The sequence below is a fragment of the Gobius niger genome (assembly GCF_951799975.1).
Source record: "Gobius niger genome assembly, chromosome: 19".
Classification (NCBI taxonomy): domain Eukaryota; kingdom Metazoa; phylum Chordata; class Actinopteri; order Gobiiformes; family Gobiidae; genus Gobius; species Gobius niger.
Window position 1 is genome coordinate 364,646 of NC_136870.1, and position 21,976 is coordinate 386,621.

Genomic DNA, 21,976 nt, shown 5'->3' on the forward strand with positions numbered 1-21,976 from the left:
TTCGTCTGCGATGGACTCGTATCCACTAGAGAAGATCTAAAGATTACTCAAAGATGCGCCAGTGGCTTGTAACACAGCTGCAAGTCTTTTTTTGATGAGAGAACAACATTGTAACATGGTAAAAAGCTCTAAAAAGTGATTTTTGCGCAAGACTCCGCCTTTAACTGCACAATGAGGAGCAGTGGGCGACCGCAGTGCACTGCCCGCCGGCCCAGCTTCAGATCTCCAGCCTGGATTTAATTTAGATCCGTTTCTATCAAATCCACGGGCGTTGGTGCTGCTCCTCCAGACTGGGAGAGCGTGGGCGTATGTGCTCACTGATATCACAGAGGTGCACATCTGTACCAGGCTCCTCCCTCGCCCAGGCCTTCTGCGCTCCTACGGGATTCCCAGCATTCCACACGCAATCCTGGGAGCGCCGTGGGAGAGGCCGACAGCGTGGGGGGGATTAGGCTGTAGCATGTGCTCCAGGGACGAAAACAGACCAGGCTAAGACTTGGACTTACACTGTAACAGCCACAAAAACAACATTCACCATTCTGATCAAGTTCATGAACATGTTTCACAACTTTCCAGGAGTGATACTGTAGATGAAATCATCAATAAAAAGGCTTTAGAATAAGATGCAGACACAGTGTATACAAAACTAAGTGTATACATGCATCAGCACACACACATGTGGACGGCAGGGAGGGGTCAGGAATGCAGGCAGAGGGGGAGTGTCGGCTGGAGTGGTCCAGGGGAAGGACGGGAGGCTCTGTTTGAAGCATTAGTTTGTAAATCGTCAGTGTTCGTATCAAAAGTCCTTCACACTGTAATGTCTTTCTCAGACGCGGGTGGAAACATCTGAGATACAACTTTCAGAAATCAGGGACGAGACCTTAGATTCTTCTGCTTTCATTACTTGTACTCATTTTGCTGTTTTGCAACGAATACAACACAGAACAGTGAAACATCTGACTCATCTTTCAATAAATGATTTTGGGCTGAATATTTATGATCTGTAAAGGCCGATCTAGCGCAGAAAAAAGCCGATATCTCCACAGACTTCCCGTTTAAAACGAGTCCTCCCACGACGCCCTAGGCCTCAGGGGAACAGAGGAATATTGCCATGAAAATTGGTTACAAGTTTCACTGAACCTCCGTTGATATGGACATGCTGAATGTCATTCTGAAGCTCCGAACCTGGAGAATTCAATCCCTGAGTTAGTTTTCATAATGATAGTAATAATAAAGCATTGGTTTTATATATAATAATTCTAAACTATGAAGAACAAGGTCTAAAACTTGATCGAAAAATACCATCGCATCTGCTGCTGTCATGTTGGATTCGTAAATAAACTTTTTTTGTTTTTTATCCGTAAATAAAGTACAAGCTTCCGTATATCGAATGGCTCGTCATCGTCTCGCCGTCCCTCCTCGTTCTGTGATTGGTTCCCAAATCCATGCGAAAATTTCGGCCATGGTCCCCAGACTGCTGTGCAGTTGGACATGATTCGAGCGCACACAGCAGCCTGGTGTTATTCAGGTTACCTTCACCCCAGGCTTCCTGGTGTGACCAAACCATCTCCCATCCAAGAACCGACCAGGCCCTTCCTGCTGAGCTTCCCAAGTCTGACGGGATCGGGCAGAGCAGAGGCGGGATGGCCACAAGTAGTTTTAACCTCCACAATGTTTTGATCACAGCACAAGATGTCGCAGCTAGCAACAGTATGCTAATGCTAACGGCAACTAATCAAAGCTGGGACAGAAATTATGATTGAATCACCTTAAGTAACAAAATAAAATCGGCCACTGCTGAAGCAGCCAAGTATTTATGTTTTAACAGGGTTATAGACCAGACATTTGGAAAAACCTGCCAATATCGGCAGAGCATGCACAATATGTTCCCCTCTGGTGCCAGGACTCTGTAAAAGAGATTCGTAATCTCAATGGGACTTTCCGGGTTAAATAAAGGTCAAATTAAATTAAAATAAATAAATCAGCATCGGCCAATAAAAATCCCCCCAAAATGCATCGGCCTTAGAAAAACCCATATCGATCGACCTCTAATCGTCTTCACATTTATTTGCATTTTTTGTTTCTACTTTCAATTTCAACCTGTCTCATTTAAGATGTGCTTAGGTACATTTGACTCAACTTAAGTTTTGTGTCATTTTTGTGCTTTAGAGTAACAGCTTTGTCGGCATAAAATGGTCCACAATAATACAGTTTATCAAGATATTTTCCTGCCTCAATACTTCACATTTTTCACATTTTCAAAACAAAGAAAAGGAGATTGTTCATTTCGATTGTTAGGTCTAAACTTGGTAACTTTCGTCACATTTTCCCAACATCCCACTTCTTTGTGGCGCTGAGTGTGACCCTCTAGTGTTCACAACACGAGCCTCCGCCAGGCTTGCATTTAACATCTGTTTGCTACTTCCTGGTTCATGATTAGAACAGATACTTCCAATCATGAAGAATGATATCTTCAAACACAATACACAATAAAAGACCTTAACAGAAGGCGATGGCGTTACCTGTACGATCTTGTCATTGGGCCTGAGCCCCGCCCTGTGAGCGGCGGAGTCGTCGTCCACAGCTCTGATGAACTGTCCCGGTCTGGATTTGTCGCTGTGAAGGTTAAAGCCATACCCTCCCGGTCCCTTCTGCAGGTTGCACAGGCGGGGCCGCGGACCACTCCTCTCCTCCTGCAACACAAGAGTCCACTGAGTATCTGCAAAACCGGCACGTTTGTTAGGACTGCAGATTGGGAAACCCCATTCACGGCACATAGTTCTGAGCATTGAAGCGCTCAAATGACATGCTTATTCTAAATCCTAATCACTAAGGGTAAAGTGTACAAAAGTATTTCAACCTGGATAGACTCAAACAGACAAAAGCAGCGATGAGGAAGATTTATTGACATGTATATTAGTTTTGGCGATCAGACCCGGCGGAAACATCGATGTATGAAAGTCAGTATGGATGAACAGCTTGTAGTTAGGGATGTCTCCCCCGGAGCCTGGACACTGGTGGTGGTATGGAAGACCCGTGAAGATGCAGCAGGGAGAAGCCGTGGACGGAAGAGGCAGAGATGGAGTGGAGGTGGGTCGCAGCACAGTTGGGAAGCGAACGAACCATGATTGCTGGGGCTTAAAAGCAGGACCGAGGGCGATGATTGGCTGCTACAGAGGTGCGGCTCTTACGCTGATGGCTGAGGTGGAGGTGTGGCCTCTCGGAAGCGATCATTGGCTGGAGGTATGTGATGCTGAAAATCGTCTCCCAGGTTGAATTAACGCCTAGGCTTCATTTCTTAAAAAAAACTAAATATTGCATAATGTAGGAAAGGCCGCACAATAAAAGGCCATCAAATAAAAGTGTCAGTGTGAATGATTGCAATGATCTATTAGCAAAGCAGTTAGGAACTTTATCTTCTGCAAACAAAAGATATCACCCCCTGCCGATGCTGTAGATGCACTGTGAAAACAGAGTATACAATCAATTCATTTACTAGTTATCCCTACTAGTTGGTTTAACGTTTAGTGAAGGCGCAGTTCTTTTAAATCCATGAAGTCAGCAGCTTCTGTCAATCATTCCGCAGCTAGCGCTCGCTCCAGTGGGCGCGCCTGATATTTAATCAGTTCACGCCCTGTGGATGATTGATCAAATATAGCAGATAAAAGATGGGTCGTTCAGCCTCTGGGATGATCTTTGTCGAAGGCCGCAATAAAATTCTGAATTGTGTCCAAAGTCCTGCATTGTTGTGACACACATTGCATAACCCCTGCTTTACCACAGTGATGTGTTCATAATATCAGGGGCTGGATACCATTATACAGCACCAGTGTGACAAAGTTTAGGTACAACTGATACTGAAAAAGATACCTGATGTTCTGTGGCAGCACTACAGAAAGTCACTTGGTTGTACCAAATGTAAATAAATTGTATTTTTTGGACGTTGCAGGTATTGGCGTATATTTTGAACTTTGCTTAACCAGTAAAGTCCCCTTGAGATAAATAATGTGCTTTTCAGGGAACCTGGCCCCACAGGGTTCCTCTTGTACATATTTTTTGCGGAGGAAACCTATGGAGACACGGGGAGAACAAGCTAACTCCACACAGAAAGGTGTGAGGCACGAGCGCTGGTACCATTGTTGTTGTTGTTTTTAATGTACCCAGCCCCAATATCATCAGACCATTTACTGCTGTGAGTGCAATGAGGAGCCCCCCAGGGGTCAATTTTAGGCCTGATCTTTTTCATTCCATTTTGTACAAAAGTTATGTGTTTGTTCATCACTATGCTAGAAGCAAGCCAAAGAAATAAACAAATAAAACAAAATCAAATAAAAAGATGTATTTTTATTATTAGCCCAAGAAAACGTTAGGCTTTAAGCGAGTTCTTGCTGTTTTATGTCACTCACCCCCTCTCAAAATGAAACAAAGTGCGTCAAAAAGACGTACGTATATGGTAACTGACTCAACTCCCTATATCTCCCTATATCCACGTCATTGGTCGAGCGCTGCTCATGCAGCTCCATAGCTCACATTATTATCTCTGAACAGACTGTAGCATAGTAGTGCATTGTGTCCACCTCATTAATATGTTCCATACCGGACTGTAACACATTGGAAGTGGGGTCAAACAAGTCTTCTTTGTGTACTCAATACGGATTACTGGTTAAGAGGTGTGCAAACTAAGGTCTGCCCGTTTAGCTTTATCAACATGACCATGGCAATGATCCATATGAATTACAGTAACTACAGTATTTACCTTTTGGAAGCAAGGACCTCATACCGAACAGAGGAAAAAAACGTGACGCTACGAATAAATCACATGTAAAATCCATGTGCAAGTGAGGGTTATTTTTTTGAACGCTCAGAGTTACGAATGTTCAAGATTAGGTCATAAGTCTGTTATTAAAATGATTGTCAGTGGAATTGTACATTTTCCTCACGCTGCCTCACTCACGCAGAGCAGAACGTGTGAAAGATAAAGCCCATAAAGCAGCTGCCGCCCTGATATCTGCTCACACCCAATCACGGCAGTCACATCTCTCCAAGGTGCTTTACAACATCAGTACTGTCATTAAAAAGTCCAAAATGTGACAAGTAATTTATACAGACGATAAAAATGCAATGTGTATCTGCCATGTATTGAACGATAAGTCGATAGAGTGATTATCGTGACAGCCCTAATGACGTCACGGGGATAGCATTTAAGAAGATGACCCACTGACTCAAACAAGAATGAATGAAAATCAACTCCCAGTGGTTTCATTTGCAGATAGGCTACTAGACGTTCAATATCCTGAACACAATAATAGAGTGGTTCAGCAGTGTTTCATCGCCAAAATATCTCCCACATGAGTCATTTCTGCACTGGCTTAATCTTCAGAGAGGGACAAGACTACATGAAGTTGTGCTTACAGGAGAGAGCGCAGGATCCACCTGATTCAGCACCATAAAGACCCGGTGTACCAAAGGTTAATGCTTTTACTGCTGCCCCGCTTCGACATGGCTCTCGGCTCCAGGTTCACAACAGAACAGTTTCACAGGCTTTGTTTCAGTTATAGGCATGTCACGGTAAATCACTATTTTATCCCACCCGTGTTGATCAAGCTCGACTTTTTTATTCCATTTTATTTTGTTACATTAAAGGCCCTGTACCAAATTATTTTGTAGTCACAGAAAAAATATTGTTTTGTTATTCAGCATATTGTAAAAGCAGACATTTGTGTGTTTTGCATCTGATACTAAAGCTTTTTTATTGATGGTGAACCAGTAGCTAGTAGTTGTTGTTCATTATTATTTAACTCATCCCTGTGAAGAATTGAATGTAAGAAATGACCACAACTAATACATTCTTCTGTTCATTTATTGTGATCGAGCAGTATGTTATCTTCAGAAGCTTCGTCTAACCCGTGTAGCCAAAAGTAATACTTGTTAAAGAGACTATGCAAGTTGGTCATGTTATGCTCACTACTGCCACCTCAGGTCTTATGCGTAACTGCAGTCTCTATAAGCTCGTGCATGACATTCTGAACTCATACTACACATTAGGACATGGCTGGAACATGTAGGTGGATGGAAATACTTAGTTTGAACATTTTTAAACTCTGTATAGTCCTTTGAAACATACAAGCTGACAGTCTATTCAAACTGAGGGGAAGGACCAGGACAGCTAAAGCCCCACCTACTACTTTTTCTTTACTGTTTCACTCATTCCAAAAGTCTTTTTGGCATTTACAAAGTCCTTCTTCTCCTACGATTTCTCCTGTGTAAAGTGGTGACAAATGCCCACCATCCCCAAACTCCTTTTTCTCAAACCATTTTTTCTTTATAGCTAGGATTTTGACCTCCATGTCATTAAAAGAGTGGTCAGTGGCTTTGAGATGGAGATGTACAGCTGACTGACTCTGGACAACTGCCCCTCTGCTATGTTGATGCATTCTCTTGTACAGAGACTGTTTTGTTTCCACAATTGCTCACTGCACTTCTTACAATGACTGGAATACACTACAGTGCTATGTTGGTTTGTGACTGGTTATCTTATCTTTTGGAAATTACTAAAAATGTTAAATGTGATTTTGTGTCTTAAAGGGACTATACAGAGTTTAAAAATGTTAAAATCTTCCTCCCGCAACATGTTCCAGCCATGTCCTAATGTGTAGAATGAGCTCAGACCTGTTCACCACAACTGCCTCTAAAATCCTGCACTGTCACTCACAAAGGTGTTAATTCGGGTCTGAAGCGCCGTCATGCACCAGCTTAATATGGAACCTGCAGTTACGCATAAGACCTGAGGTGGCAGTAGGGAGCATAAAATGACCAACTTGCATCTAGTTTCTTTAAGCATTGCAATTAGTTTTGTTCGGTTCTTTTTTCAGTATGACAATAATGAGCCCTTCTGAAATATCGTTAAAAAGGAAAAACACGCACATCCAATCTAAATAGTGTGCAGGACCAAAGTCGACTATGAAGATGAAAAAGAGAAAAAGTCCGCACAACTAAGTAGCTCCCAGAAAAAGTATTTATTACTGTAACGTTTCGGGCTTACGCCCTTCCTCAGACATGTTGATTCTACAATATCAACATAAACATAGCCCCATGTGGTAATGCTAAATTTGAACATCCACTTCTACAAGATTAAAACTTACTGAACAACAAAGCTAAAAAAAATGATTTTAACATGTAACCTAAAAAAAAACTCCAGTATCCAGTAAGTCCACACTGGCGTTATCAGAGCTGATTGGACTCCCCGGTGTAACATTTGTGTATGCACACGCTGACTGACTCAGAACATCACGATAATGCACGCTTTATCATTTATGATTGCCTTTTATCGTCCATAAACCCCAACCACAAGAACATGCAGCCTTCGCAGAGTGGTTATCAGTGAGCCCGCCCCAGAGCAAACACAAGCAACGCTGCCACGGGAAGTGGTTTTAGCACAGGCTCCGCCCACCACGGCAGGAAGCGAGGCAGGCAATGCGGCCAATCAGGTGGTGAACACGACAAAGCAAAGGGCAGGTGACAGGAGAGAGGGACAACTTCATGTAAGCATTTCAAGATAACATGAACATTTATTATATACATATTTTTCCGCTTCTAGCCATGTCATTACATTGTTCCTCGTCAGAAAACATACCTGTAGAGAAGTGTTTTGGTTTTATTCACGCAGTTTGGAGCATCATTATTAGATTCTCCACCAGCAGGAAGTGCTTCTGAACTGCATTTTGTTGTGTTATCAAAATAATAAGTGTCCTTTGCAAGTCCATAAACCATCACCGGACCTGTTCCGGGTCATTCAGCACTAAAACTGCAGATTAACAACACCCTTGTTTTCTTAGCATTAACTGAAAATGAAAGCTTGTTTTGTTTTTGTGCTTTGTTCAAGATAGACAATTCCCCTGACTGTAGAGGACGCTGAAATATTCACACAACACAGTCCTTGGTGATAAGTGTAGTTTCCATGCACAAACATCTTCATGAGTTGTAATAAGTAAAATATTAATACTGAGGTTTATAAGTCCACTTTGAGGATAGGGTTCGGCCAGAGGCCAGAGTTGGTGAGAAGATAGTTTCACTATGATCAAAAAGAGTGATTAGCAACTCAACTTCTCAGAACGGGTCCAAGTGTTAGATTATGGGCTTTAAAAATACATGTGGAGGACAATTTTGTGTTTTACTTATGAAACAATATAAGCCAAGAAGTACAGATCAGAGTGCTACAGCAGTAGAAGAAGAAGCCAGGAAGTAACAACAACCAAAGTGAACAGCAACAATGCTGCATGGTTTGCAGCCCATCAAGGTCATCAAACTAGCTCTTATTGATTAGCCACACGCACAATGGCCTATCAACTAATCATGGGCGGCACGGTGGCGCAGCGGTTAGCGCTCGTGCTTCACAGCTAGAAGGTCCAGGGTTCGATTCCCACGTGGAGGCAGCTTTTCATGTCCTTTGCATGTTCTCCTCGTGTCTGCTTAGGTTTCCCCTACCACTAAAACATGTAAAATAGGTTTTCCTTTGGGGCCAGGACTCCCCTGAATAACAGATTCTTAATCTCAGTGGGATTTTCCTGGTTAAAGGGGCTAGATGCAAGTTGGACATTATATACTCACTACTGCCACCTCAGATCATACGCGTAACTGCAGCTTCTATGTTAAGCTCGTGCATGACGGCACTTCTGACTCGAAGTAACAGCTTTGTGAGTGACAGTGCAGGATTTTAGAGGCAGTTGTGGTGAACAGGTCTGAGCTCATTCTACACATTAGGACATGGAGGAACATGAAGGGGGAGGAAAATACATCATTTTAATATTTTTTAAACTCTGTATAGTCTCTTTAAATAGTGGTCAAATAAATAGAAAAATGCTATTTTTGCAGAACTTTATCAAAATAAAGCATTTGGAAGAGGACCTATACCTGTCGTCAGAGATGAGCTGGTTATGTTCTGCTCCCAGCGAGCCTATTCTAAGGAAATACTGCTCACCAATAAGAAGACCCATACAAAATGAATGATTGTGCTTCATTCTGTTTATTAGTGAAATGTTATGCAGTGCTAGCAAACAATGAAATACTGTATATTGTCTCCTAGGGTCTAATGTTAAAAACCTGCTGACTAAAAGTGTAAGGGGAAAATTAATGTTTTTTTTAAACTTTGGAATCCAGCCTGGGTTTGCCATTAGTAAATAACAATTATCCATAATTAAGATCGTACTGGGGTACTTTTTTCTCATGTGAAAATATCACCCTCAGAAACTATATCTCACTCGTAATGAAAAGTTCAAACTTGCGTAACTTATAAAATTTACAACATGGACCAACTCTGACAGACTTATGAGCCGCGATAAGACATTGTGAAACAGGCAGGAATGATAATGAGAGGAGGTGAGAGGAGCTCACCAAGGTTGGCTTTCACTGAAGTTCAAAGTCTCTGCTGTCCTTGGGAGCAACTGTATACGTGGCCCAACGCCCCCGAACACTGTCACCGAGCATTAAAGATGGAAAAGAAAACATTTTAAACAAAGCTAACAGCAGAGACGTCAAACACACAGTCTTACAAAAGGTGTTTCTAAAGAAAAGAGAGTGAAGTTTTACAGGACAAAGAAAGAGGTCAAAAAGTTTCTCGGTTTTCAGTTTCAACAAAATATTAGCTTAGCATTAGCTTACGACTAGCGCTGTTCGACTATAGTTCTCCTCATCGTGTACGAATTACCATGTGAGGATTCAGGTTTATTTTCCGTATCTATTTTGACGAAAAGAGAGTGTTTTTTTTTTGTGTAATACGTCTGATATGAAGAGCTAGCTTAGCTTGTTGGCTAGCAGCAGGGGAAGCTGTAGGAAGAGTCCAAAAGTGTAAATCGCTATTCTCTGCTTTACTAATGAAAGACAAATGTACTTATGAATTAGTTTGCAGAGCGTGAACAAATAAAACTGCTAAGACATGAACATGTTTTAATCACTGATTGAGAAAATGATGCTATGCTAATGCAGCCACTGAAGGCCAAGTGAAAGTGTCCATGTGTGATGATAAAAAGGCCTGATCTTTAGGGCTGAATATGTGAAAACTAAGATGAACTAGATTGAGCTTCGAACTCCGCCATTCCACTACATCAGTCCACATTCATCCTTTTCTGCAATTAGCCCACAAAGTAGCTAGCTTCTCCGCTAACGGTAAGCATTAAGGGTCAGCGCCCCCTCAGTGAGCAGTGGGAGCCCTCTTTGCTTTCCTGCCCAAGCTCCGAGCTCTCGTCCCAGGGCAAACAGCTCAGACAAAGCCCCTTTCTGGAAGTGGAGGTCGCTATGGAGACCGTGACAACCCTCAGCGGGGGCCCCGAAACCAAGATGGGGGGCTAAGATGTCACCCAAATGGGACACTGGGGAATAAGTTGTGTCAGGGCTATTCTGTGGCGCTTGGGATCAAATTGAAAGTCAAGTCGAGACACTGCAGGTGAATAGGAAAACAAAACAATAAACGTGCTGCACATTAGTAATTAAATATAAGGAAAAATATGTTTTGTGAGTTTTCTGTCATTATCTAACTCGTAATGAAAAGTTCAATCTTATAAAATGTACAACTTATGAGTCTGTCAGAGTCTTACATTGTGAGTTTTCTGTCATTATTCTTGTCATTCTGCCATTATGTTTTCATAATTAAAAAAAATGTCATTACATGCAAAAGATCAGATATTCCTTTACTGATCTCATATTGGAGAAATTCACTGCCGAAATTACCAAGAAAATCTGTAAAAATTCCAAATCTGTCTTGTTTTTGTGGTTTAAAGCTCAATAAATCAGGATAGGAAATAGATATTTCAAGAAAAATCCCTGTGAAAAAAACAAAAAACATTTTGTTAAAGGAACAGGCCACAGTTTTTCCATACTGAGATCTGTTCTTACCTGAGCTTAGACGAGTTGATACGTAGACCAGACCGGTATGTATCAACTCGTCTAAGCTCAGGTAAGAACAGATCTCAGTATGGAAAAACTGTGGCCTGTTCCTTTAAATCCAAGACTAAAGTGGATTATGGTGTTGCAAGAGTGGAATAAAAAACAAAACACAAATGTTTGTATATATGTGTCCTGTCTTTAGCCGCAGCTGTCTGCCATGAAGGAAATGACCATATTTGGTTTCCAGCGTCATGTGGATACCAACTGGGCCCTATGTGTCAATATTTGTGAATGAATACTCGTGGGAAACCAGCCCGTGTGCCACAATGTTTTAGTTATTTCCGGGAAATCCCTGAGTGAGCATTGCAAAGGCTGAGTTCTGTCTTTTTTTTTTTACTCTGCTAAAAACCTAAACCTTGACCAAAAATAAATGTTTTGACCTGCCGTGTCTCGCCTGGGAACACCAAGTGGACAAAGTGCAGACTCCACACAGAAAGGCCCTTGAAAGTGTAGGAACTGAACCCAGGACCATCTTGCTGTGCGGTAAGAGTGCCAGCACGTTGCACTCCAGTGGGCTGTCAAAGAGGCTATTGTTTGGGTTAGCTGGGGTGTCCCGGATCAGGCGGCCTGTGCCAAGTGTCCCATCAGGAGGAATGCAGCTGGAGGTGTGCAGCCACGGAGTTAGACAAAGGTTTTAATGATAGCTGGAGCCGCCTGCTTAGGAACATAAACTTCCTCTTTGGAACACTGCAGTTATTGATACAGACACAATCATTATTGCTATATTGCCTTTAGGTAATGGCATAAAAGCATTGTAAGTATTCTTTTATCTATGTTAAGCTGTAAAATGTCTTTTATTTAAAAAACAACCCATTCGGCGTCAATAATCACTGTTTTGTTCTACATTTGGGCTTATGATTTCTTATAATGCCGAGCAGCAGTCCTTTGCTTTCAACAAACGTCTGCAAATACAATATACTGATACAATATACTTTATATAACAGACTTCACGTCTCCTCCTCCTGGTAAATTCCATTCATATCAAATTTACTGATTTGCTAATGAAAAAAAAAGCAACAGAATGTTAAAGCAAACAAACGCAAAGGTAGAAGTAATAGGACTTGGGCATAGAAAGTTGTGACTGACTTTCTGTCTCCTTATATTTTACTTAAAATAAAACAATAAAAATACTATTTAAAACAAAACTCAAATAAATGTAGAATGCGATTGTTTTTTATTAATTCAGATCATGTCGCTAATTTAATATCTATTGTACGTCAAATTAATGCTAGCTATTAGCTTCAAGACTAAAACACCTACATTTATTTACGAGTCTCGCTCCGGTGAAGTGTGAGCGATCCATATGTTTTCAGCTGTCATCAACCCAGTGACTAGATTTAGGTGACGTCAAAGCCTAGTTAGAAATCATTATATAATATAGTATACAGAACTTTAACGATTAGAAGTAGCCTCTGAGCTAAATGCTAATTCATATTCTGTATTCTATTCTATTAATAATGGAGAAACCACAGAAATGATACAAAAGCCATGAATCAGACATGACACCTCACCATGCTTAAATATAGGGCTTGGCCTCACCATTCATTTCCATGGGGGTAGAACGCTAATTCAAACAGATGGACTCATGTTTAAGAACACAACTCAGACAGCTAACAGAGCTTCTGTGATTTCTATAGTAGTAATTATCACTAGCTACCGAGTAGTGGTAAAATCAGTTTTGGCATTACGTGGCTAACACCCCATAGAAATGCTAACGCCGCAGCAGCTACGCTAACCCCGGAGGTAGTGACTTTAGTAAATATTACTTTTATAGCAGTAGGTACGGCATTTTCGGCTAACGAGTCTGAGAAATAAGTAGGTTCAGTAACTCTCCTGAGTTTCAGGAATATTGATGGTTGTTTGAAAGAGTATTTAATGTTTTTTTTCTCGTATATTTGCCGGTCTGCTAGTACCCAGAAGCGGAAATCGTGACGTCACACTTGACAAACGTATAGCAATTTCTCCCTCGGAAAACAAACAATAAAATGAATCTGAATCTGAACATATGAAAGAAAGATAAACAAAACATTTTTGGGTCTCATATTTATTGCCTGTACTTCCCCTTATATCTCTATGCAATACTTTCATTTGTGGTGTGTGGTTTGGTACATTTAGAACAAAAGTTTATTGTCCGTGTTCTCAATATTATCGTGTATCAAGATATTTTCTTGCCTCGATAAATCGAACTTCAAATGTTGTTATTGTGGCTAGATGAGGGCAAAAATAAAAATAAAATATTGAAAGGAATGGGTTAGGGTTAGAAATGTGAAGGTCAGAATGAAAAACCTGTGTTAAATAAGCCCCATTTCCTATTAGGCTTCAGTAGCTAATATGTCTATCCATAGTCTATGACATTATGCACAGCGAGTCAAACTTTGGTCGCCGTATCTAGGCAAATATTTTATTCAAATTGCTGATAACTATGTTGAATTATCTTAGTGTATTCTATAGTCCACATCAACAGAGTTACCTTCACTGACCTGACAAAAATTGTACAATCACCAACAACACCCTTTTATTCCACTGTTACACAACGCTCCAATCTCCTCTCAGACTTTAAACTGCTCAGTGACGTGGAAACTATTCCTGCTAGAATGTCCAGACATTAGCTCACGTGACTCCAATGTGCCCGACAGTATTCCTGCGATAAAGTGAAGGCGCTGTCGTAGCCGATCCGACAAGTCCGACCTGATGGGGAATTCCGCTCACGTATGCGATGACACTGTGGGCTGGAGCCGGTATCACCGTGTGGAATGTCTCCCTGTCAGTGCAAGCGCCGCGGCTAACGCTAACAGGTCCACCCATTTAGCATAAGCTTTCCTGCCCAGAGAAGTTCCACTGAGCAGTGAGGCTGATCAGTTTTCTAAATGAATTGTCGATTTTCTGATAGGCACTGAGATTTGATTTACATTATTACTGGCAAAACTAATGTAAATAAATGAAATGCTGATCAGAAGTTTGTAGAGGGCAAACTACAGAGTTAGCTGGTTTTACACACGATAAGACCAATGACATTCATTTAAAGAACTGCAATTTTCATCTGGTTCACAATTAATCTCACAACACAATGTATACACTGTCTTAAAGCCACACTTTGGAACATTCCAGGCTGCACATAGCTGTGTCACAAGCGCAACAAAATTGTCCTAAAACACAAACTGCTGGCTCCATAAAGCAATTATCTTGGCAGATTACCAAAATAAACCATTTGTATTTACACCCGTAGTCAAAGAAGCAAAACAAGAAGGGGCATCTCCATGGAGACGAGCTGGCAATGTCCCCGCTCTCAGAACAGTTATGAGTCAGGTCTGAGGAGAGGTAATAAGGTATTTATCAGCAATAAAAACACTTGTAATTAAATGAATGTTCATATTTTGTTATATTTTCTGGGTGAAATGTTACGCAGTGTGGCTTTAAGTCTTGTGTGAGTATATGTTGTCATTATAGTAGTAGCCTAGAGTGGCATGTTTCTACATAAAGGAAAAAGAAAACCAAGCCAGGTATAAGCTTGGGTAGTTACTGCGAAAACTATTCAACAGTGTTAGGTCGTTACTGAATACTTGTATTCAGAGTAGGGCTGAAAGATATATCGTTATCGTATCGATATTGAGATATGAACATTCAAAACATTAAAATCAAATAAAGCAAGATATAGACGACATATATTTTCATCAATAAAACTGCACTCTTTATTATTATGTTTTAATTTTTCTGAAAAATGCTTGGTTTTCACTTAAACCATAGTAATATCGTATCGATATCGAGATATCTGGCATGAATATACTTAAATCGTCCTTTGCCGAGGCTCGGGTGATCATGTTTTAGTTTTTCATGTTTCATGTTTAGTTTACTCGTGAAATATTATTTCTTTACTGGTCCTGAGAGATTTTCCACCACATTTCCCACATCAGTCAAAAACAAACTCACGACCTTTAGCTATAATAATAATAATAATAATAATAATAATAATAATAATAATAATAACAATAATAACAATAATAACAATAATACATTTTATTTATATTGCACTTTACATTTCAACGAAACCTCAAAGTGCTAAATAAAAAAAGCTATAGAGCATCAGCCTTATGTTATCAAAATATTCCAGAGCTCAGAGCACATTTATTATCCAGATAACTAAAGGTAGATGAATGACAATTAGTTAATAGTTACTACACCAGGTTTAAAGCATGAATAAAGCAAGTTGGATTATTACTAAGGAATGAACTAGGGCTGAACCAGGTCAGAACGAGGGAAAGATTCATATCAGTGCGAAAAAATGAGGCATAAACTGGAACTGAACTGAAACAGTTTGATGGAAGTTTTACAGCCCTGACCGTCCAGCATAGTCCCCCAGACTGTGTAAAACGTTATGTAGGGTCACTTTGTCCAGACTGTGTAAAACGTTATGTAGGGTCACTTTGTCCAGACTGTGTAAAACGTTATGTAGGGTCACTTTGTCCAGACTGTGTAAAACGTTACGTACGGTCACTTTGTCCAGACTGTGTAAAACGTTACGGTCACTTTGTCCAGACTGTGTAAAACGTTACGGTCACTTTGTCCAGACTGTGTAAAACGTTACGTACGGTCACTTTGTCCAGACTGTGTAAAACGTTACGTACGGTCACTTTGTCCAGACTGTGTAAAACGTTACGTACGGTCACTTTGTCCCGACTGTGTAAAACGTTACGGTCACTTTGTCCCGACTGTGTAAAACGTTTCGTACGGTCACTTTGTCCAGACTGTGTAAAACGTTACGTAGGGTCACTTTGTCCAGACTGTGTAAAACGTTACGTAGGGTCACTTTGTCCAGACTGTGTAAAACGTTACGTAGGGTCACTTTGTCCAGACTGTGTAAAACGTTACGTACGGTCACTTTGTCCAGACTGTGTAAAACGTTACGTACGGTCACTTTGTCCAGACTGTGTAAAACGTTACGTAGGGTCACTTTGTCCAGACTGTGTAAAACGTTACGTACGGTCACTTTGTCCAGACTGTGTAAAACGTTACGGTCACTTTGTCCAGACTGTGTAAAACGTTACGTAGGGTCACTTTGTCCAGACTGTGTAAAACGTTACGTACGGTCACTTTGTCCAGACTGTGTAAAACGTTACGTACGGTCACTTTGTCCAGACTGTGTAAAACGTTACGTAGGGTCACTTTGTCCAGACTGTGTAAAACGTTACGTAGGGTCACTTTGTCCAGACTGTGTAAAACGTTACGTAGGGTCACTTTGTCCAGACTGTGTAAAACGTTACGTACGGTCACTTTGTCCAGACTGTGTAAAACGTTACGTAGGGTCACTTTGTCCAGACTGTGTAAAACGTTACGTACGGTCACTTTGTCCAGACTGTGTAAAACGTTACGTACGGTCACTTTGTCCAGACTGTGTAAAACGTTACGGTCACTTTGTCCAGACTGTGTAAAACGTTACGGTCACTTTGTCCAGACTGTGTAAAACGTTACGTAGGGTCACTTTGTCCAGACTGTGTAAAACGTTACGTACGGTCACTTTGTCCAGACTGTGTAAAACGTTACGTAGGGTCACTTTGTCCCGACTGTGTAAAACGTTACGTACGGTCACTTTGTCCCGACTGTGTAAAACGTTACGTAGGGTCACTTTGTCCAGACTGTGTAAAACGTTACGTAGGGTCACTTTGTCCAGACTGTGTAAAACGTTACGGTCACTTTGTCCAGACTGTGTAAAACGTTACGTACGGTCACTTTGTCCAGACTGTGTAAAACGTTACGTAGGGTCACTTTGTCCAGACTCTGTAAAACGTTACGTAGGGTCACTTTGTCCAGACTGTGTAAAACGTTACGTACGGTCACTTTGTCCAGACTGTGTAAAACGTTACGGTCACTTTGTCCAGACTGTGTAAAACGTTACGTAGGGTCACTTTGTCCAGACTGTGTAAAACGTTACGTACGGTCACTTTGTCCAGACTGTGTAAAACGTTACGTACGGTCACTTTGTCCAGACTGTGTAAAACGTTACGTAGGGTCACTTTGTCCAGACTGTGTAAAACGTTACGTACGGTCACTTTGTCCAGACTGTGTAAAACGTTACGTACGGTCACTTTGTCCAGACTGTGTAAAACGTTACGTAGGGTCACTTTGTCCAGACTGTGTAAAACGTTACGTACGGTCACTTTGTCCAGACTGTGTAAAACGTTACGTACGGTCACTTTGTCCCGACTGTGTAAAACGTTACGTAGGGTCACTTTGTCCAGACTGTGTAAAACGTTACGTAGGGTCACTTTGTCCAGACTGTGTAAAACGTTACGTAGGGTCACTTTGTCCAGACTGTGTAAAACGTTACGTACGGTCACTTTGTCCCGACTGTGTAAAACGTTACGTAGGGTCACTTTGTCCAGACTGTGTAAAACGTTACGTACGGTCACTTTGTCCAGACTGTGTAAAACGTTACGTAGGGTCACTTTGTCCAGACTGTGTAAAACGTTACGTAGGGTCACTTTGTCCAGACTGTGTAAAACGTTACGTACGGTCACTTTGTCCCGACTGTGTAAAACGTTACGTAGGGTCACTTTGTCCAGACTGTGTAAAACGTTACGTAGGGTCACTTTGTCCAGACTGTGTAAAACGTTACGTAGGGTCACTTTGTCCAGACTGTGTAAAACGTTACGTAGGGTCACTTTGTCCAGACTGTGTAAAACGTTACGTAGGGTCACTTTGTCCAGACTGTGTAAAACGTTACGTAGGGTCACTTTGTCCAGACTGTGTAAAACGTTACGTACGGTCACTTTGTCCCGACTGTGTAAAACGTTACGTAGGGTCACTTTGTCCAGACTGTGTAAAACGTTACGTAGGGTCACTTTGTCCAGACTGTGTAAAACGTTATGTAGGGTCACTTTGTCCAGACTGTGTAAAACGTTACGTACGGTCACTTTGTCCAGACTGTGTAAAACGTTACGTAGGGTCACTTTGTCCAGACTGTGTAAAACGTTACGTACGGTCACTTTGTCCAGACTGTGTAAAACGTTACGTAGGGTCACTTTGTCCAGACTGTGTAAAACGTTACGTACGGTCACTTTGTCCAGACTGTGTAAAACGTTACGTAGGGTCACTTTGTCCAGACTGTGTAAAACGTTACGTACGGTCACTTTGTCCAGACTGTGTAAAACGTTACGGTCACTTTGTCCAGACTGTGTAAAACGTTACGGTCACTTTGTCCAGACTGTGTAAAACGTTACGTACGGTCACTTTGTCCAGACTGTGTAAAACGTTACGTAGGGTCACTTTGTCCAGACTGTGTAAAACGTTACGTACGGTCACTTTGTCCAGACTGTGTAAAACGTTACGTAGGGTCACTTTGTCCAGACTGTGTAAAACGTTACGTAGGGTCACTTTGTCCAGACTGTGTAAAACGTTACGTACGGTCACTTTGTCCAGACTGTGTAAAACGTTACGTACGGTCACTTTGTCCAGACTGTGTAAAACGTTACGTAGGGTCACTTTGTCCCGACTGTGTAAAACGTTACGTACGGTCACTTTGTCCAGACTGTGTAAAACGTTACGTAGGGTCACTTTGTCCAGACTGTGTAAAACGTTACGTACGGTCACTTTGTCCAGACTGTGTAAAACGTTACGTACGGTCACTTTGTCCAGACTGTGTAAAACGTTACGTAGGGTCACTTTGTCCAGACTGTGTAAAACGTTACGTAGGGTCACTTTGTCCAGACTGTGTAAAACGTTACGTACGGTCACTTTGTCCCGACTGTGTAAAACGTTACGTAGGGTCACTTTGTCCAGACTGTGTAAAACGTTACGTACGGTCACTTTGTCCAGACTGTGTAAAACGTTACGTAGGGTCACTTTGTCCCGACTGTGTAAAACGTTACGTACGGTCACTTTGTCCAGACTGTGTAAAACGTTACGGTCACTTTGTCCAGACTGTGTAAAACGTTACGTACGGTCACTTTGTCCAGACTGTGTAAAACGTTACGTACGGTCACTTTGTCCAGACTGTGTAAAACGTTACGTAGGGTCACTTTGTCCCGACTGTGTAAAACGTTACGTAGGGTCACTTTGTCCAGACTGTGTAAAACGTTACGTAGGGTCACTTTGTCCAGACTGTGTAAAACGTTACGTAGGGTCACTTTGTCCAGACTGTGTAAAACGTTACGTAGGGTCACTTTGTCCAGACTGTGTAAAACGTTACGTACGGTCACTTTGTCCAGACTGTGTAAAACGTTACGTACGGTCACTTTGTCCAGACTGTGTAAAACGTTACGTAGGGTCACTTTGTCCCGACTGTGTAAAACGTTACGTACGGTCACTTTGTCCAGACTGTGTAAAACGTTACGTAGGGTCACTTTGTCCAGACTGTGTAAAACGTTACGGTCACTTTGTCCAGACTGTGTAAAACGTTACGTACGGTCACTTTGTCCAGACTGTGTAAAACGTTACGTACGGTCACTTTGTCCCGACTGTGTAAAACGTTACGTACGGTCACTTTGTCCAGACTGTGTAAAACGTTACGTACGGTCACTTTGTCCAGACTGTGTAAAACGTTACGTAGGGTCACTTTGTCCAGACTGTGTAAAACGTTACGGTCACTTTGTCCAGACTGTGTAAAACGTTACGTACGGTCACTTTGTCCAGACTGTGTAAAACGTTACGTACGGTCACTTTGTCCCGACTGTGTAAAACGTTACGTACGGTCACTTTGTCCAGACTGTGTAAAACGTTACGTACGGTCACTTTGTCCAGACTGTGTAAAACGTTACGTAGGGTCACTTTGTCCAGACTGTGTAAAACGTTACGGTCACTTTGTCCAGACTGTGTAAAACGTTACGTACGGTCACTTTGTCCAGACTGTGTAAAACGTTACGTAGGGTCACTTTGTCCAGACTGTGTAAAACGTTACGTAGGGTCACTTTGTCCAGACTGTGTAAAACGTTACGTACGGTCACTTTGTCCAGACTGTGTAAAACGTTACGTAGGGTCACTTTGTCCAGACTGTGTAAAACGTTACGTACGGTCACTTTGTCCAGACTGTGTAAAACGTTACGTAGGGTCACTTTGTCCAGACTGTGTAAAACGTTACGTACGGTCACTTTGTCCAGACTGTGTAAAACGTTACGTACGGTCACTTTGTCCAGACTGTGTAAAACGTTACGTACGGTCACTTTGTCCAGACTGTGTAAAACGTTACGTACGGTCACTTTGTCCAGACTGTGTAAAACGTTACGTACGGTCACTTTGTCCAGACTGTGTAAAACGTTACGTAGGGTCACTTTGTCCCGAGCTTTCACGGCTCTTTGAGATTTCATGAAACAAAAATAAAAAATCTAATGTGTTCTTTTGATTCATGTATTTATCATTGAATGCATTGTTGTTTGCGGATGTAGGAGATAATAGGCCTAGTTTTACTTGGTTTGAAATGGCTCCTTTAACCTCGTACCCCCAGCTTTACCCAAATCTGAAAGCTTCAGGACTGGAGCCTATAGGCCAGTGTAACACCTCATTTGAAAGCTAAGACCTACAAAATGGATCTAAATGGATCTTTGTCCTCACATGGTTGTTCCCCCAGTGTTTTTTTAAATGGCTTTTTTGTAGCTTTTTTGTCACATTTTTATTGCTTTTTCGTGGTTTTATTTTTGTGGTTTTGTCACATTTTGTTTTAAGTCACATGACATAACTTTGAGGAACTTTTTTGTTTGCTCCTTAGTGGCTTTTGTGTCAGTTTTGTCACATTTTGTCGATTTTTTGTTTTCCTCTTCGTTTAAGTCTCGTTTTCATCTCTATTCAGACACTGTGTCAGGAAGCTTAAAGGTGCACTGTGCAACTTTTTATGTGAAAAAAAAAACACATTTATTTGCGCGCATTGACCCTTTTTATGGGTTATGGGTGCAGCATGACACCTCTGCTTTCCCTCACTATGACGCTCCAGGATCAAATATTGTTCGGGGTTCGTACCAGAAAAGGGCCAGAAACCCCAAAACAACTGATTCTGGAGCGTGATAAAGGCCACTGTGAGGGAAAGCAAAGGTGCCACGCTGCACCCAGAACGCCACCGAGTCACGAACAGGTCAAATACACGCAAATATCAATATATCTTTTTTATTTTTCACATAAAAAGTTACATATTGCACCTTTAAAGCCAAACTGGAGAAACTGTGCTCGGTTCAGGTGGGGGTTGAGAGGTTAAAGGTTGCAGACTCCTGGCCTAAGCTCAGTGTGTGCACAATAGTCTCATCTAGATCTATCCAGGTTTATTCCTCCTGACCTCTATCTGAGGTCAGATCGTTTCTGAAATCGTACTTGACCTCCTTACCTTGAAGCTCACGCTGGACCTCTGCGAAATCCTTTCCCCGTTCTCCTCATGCACCATCAGCGGCACCGGGCTGGACGCCCTGCGGCTGCTGTTGGCGCTCCCGTCCCCGTACCCCTCCTCCTCCTCGTGCTCCTCCTGCTCCTCGCGCCCCGGCACGGGGATGCCCTCCGTCACGTACTCCTCCCTGCACATCAGGTTGTGCCTCTGGAGCAGCTCCAGCGTCTCCGGGTCCACGACGATGAGCTCCAGCGCGTCGGTCGTGGCCCGTATCCGCGCCACGACCTGGGCATGGCTCTCCCCCTCCACGCTCGCGCCGTTGACGAAGGCCAGCCGGTCCCCAGCCTTTAGCCCCGCTGCCGCCGCGGGGGTGTCGGCCTCCACGAGCCGGATGAACTGGCCCGTCTTGCCCTTCTCTCCGTGGAGGTGGAAGCCGTAGCCCCCGGAGCCCTTCGCCAGCACGCACCGCCTCGGCCTGAGATTCGACATGTTTGCTGGTGCTTCACGTCCTGTTGGTTCTGTTCTAAAGTTTGGACTGAGTGGAGTGGAGAGGGTCTCGCGCGCTCCTGGCACCTGTTGCGCAGCGCTTCACTTCCGCTCAACTGGCTTGTGACTTCACGGAGCTAACGGAGACTTTGTTTCTTCTGACACACACACACACACGCGCGCGCGCACGCACGCACGCACGCACACACACACACACACACACACACACACGCACACACACACGCACACACACAC

The 21,976-nt window shown here is 42.4% G+C and overlaps 1 protein-coding gene across 2 annotated transcripts in view; it reads right to left on the bottom strand.

Annotated features, from left to right (window-relative positions):
* LOC306978996 (Na(+)/H(+) exchange regulatory cofactor NHE-RF1-like) overlaps nt 1-21,753 on the bottom strand; it is a 31,545-nt gene extending 9,792 nt beyond the window's left edge. For both annotated transcript variants that reach the window (XM_079577755.1, XM_079577754.1), the window contains exons 1-2: nt 21,239-21,753; nt 2,523-2,693 (exon numbers count right to left, since the gene is read on the bottom strand). In XM_079577755.1, coding sequence (XP_079433881.1) covers nt 2,523-2,693; nt 21,239-21,724 — 657 coding nt within the window. In that variant the 5' untranslated portion in view covers nt 21,725-21,753. The remainder of the gene's footprint in view (nt 1-2,522; nt 2,694-21,238) is intronic.
* Nucleotides 21,754-21,976: the final 223 nt, after the last annotated feature.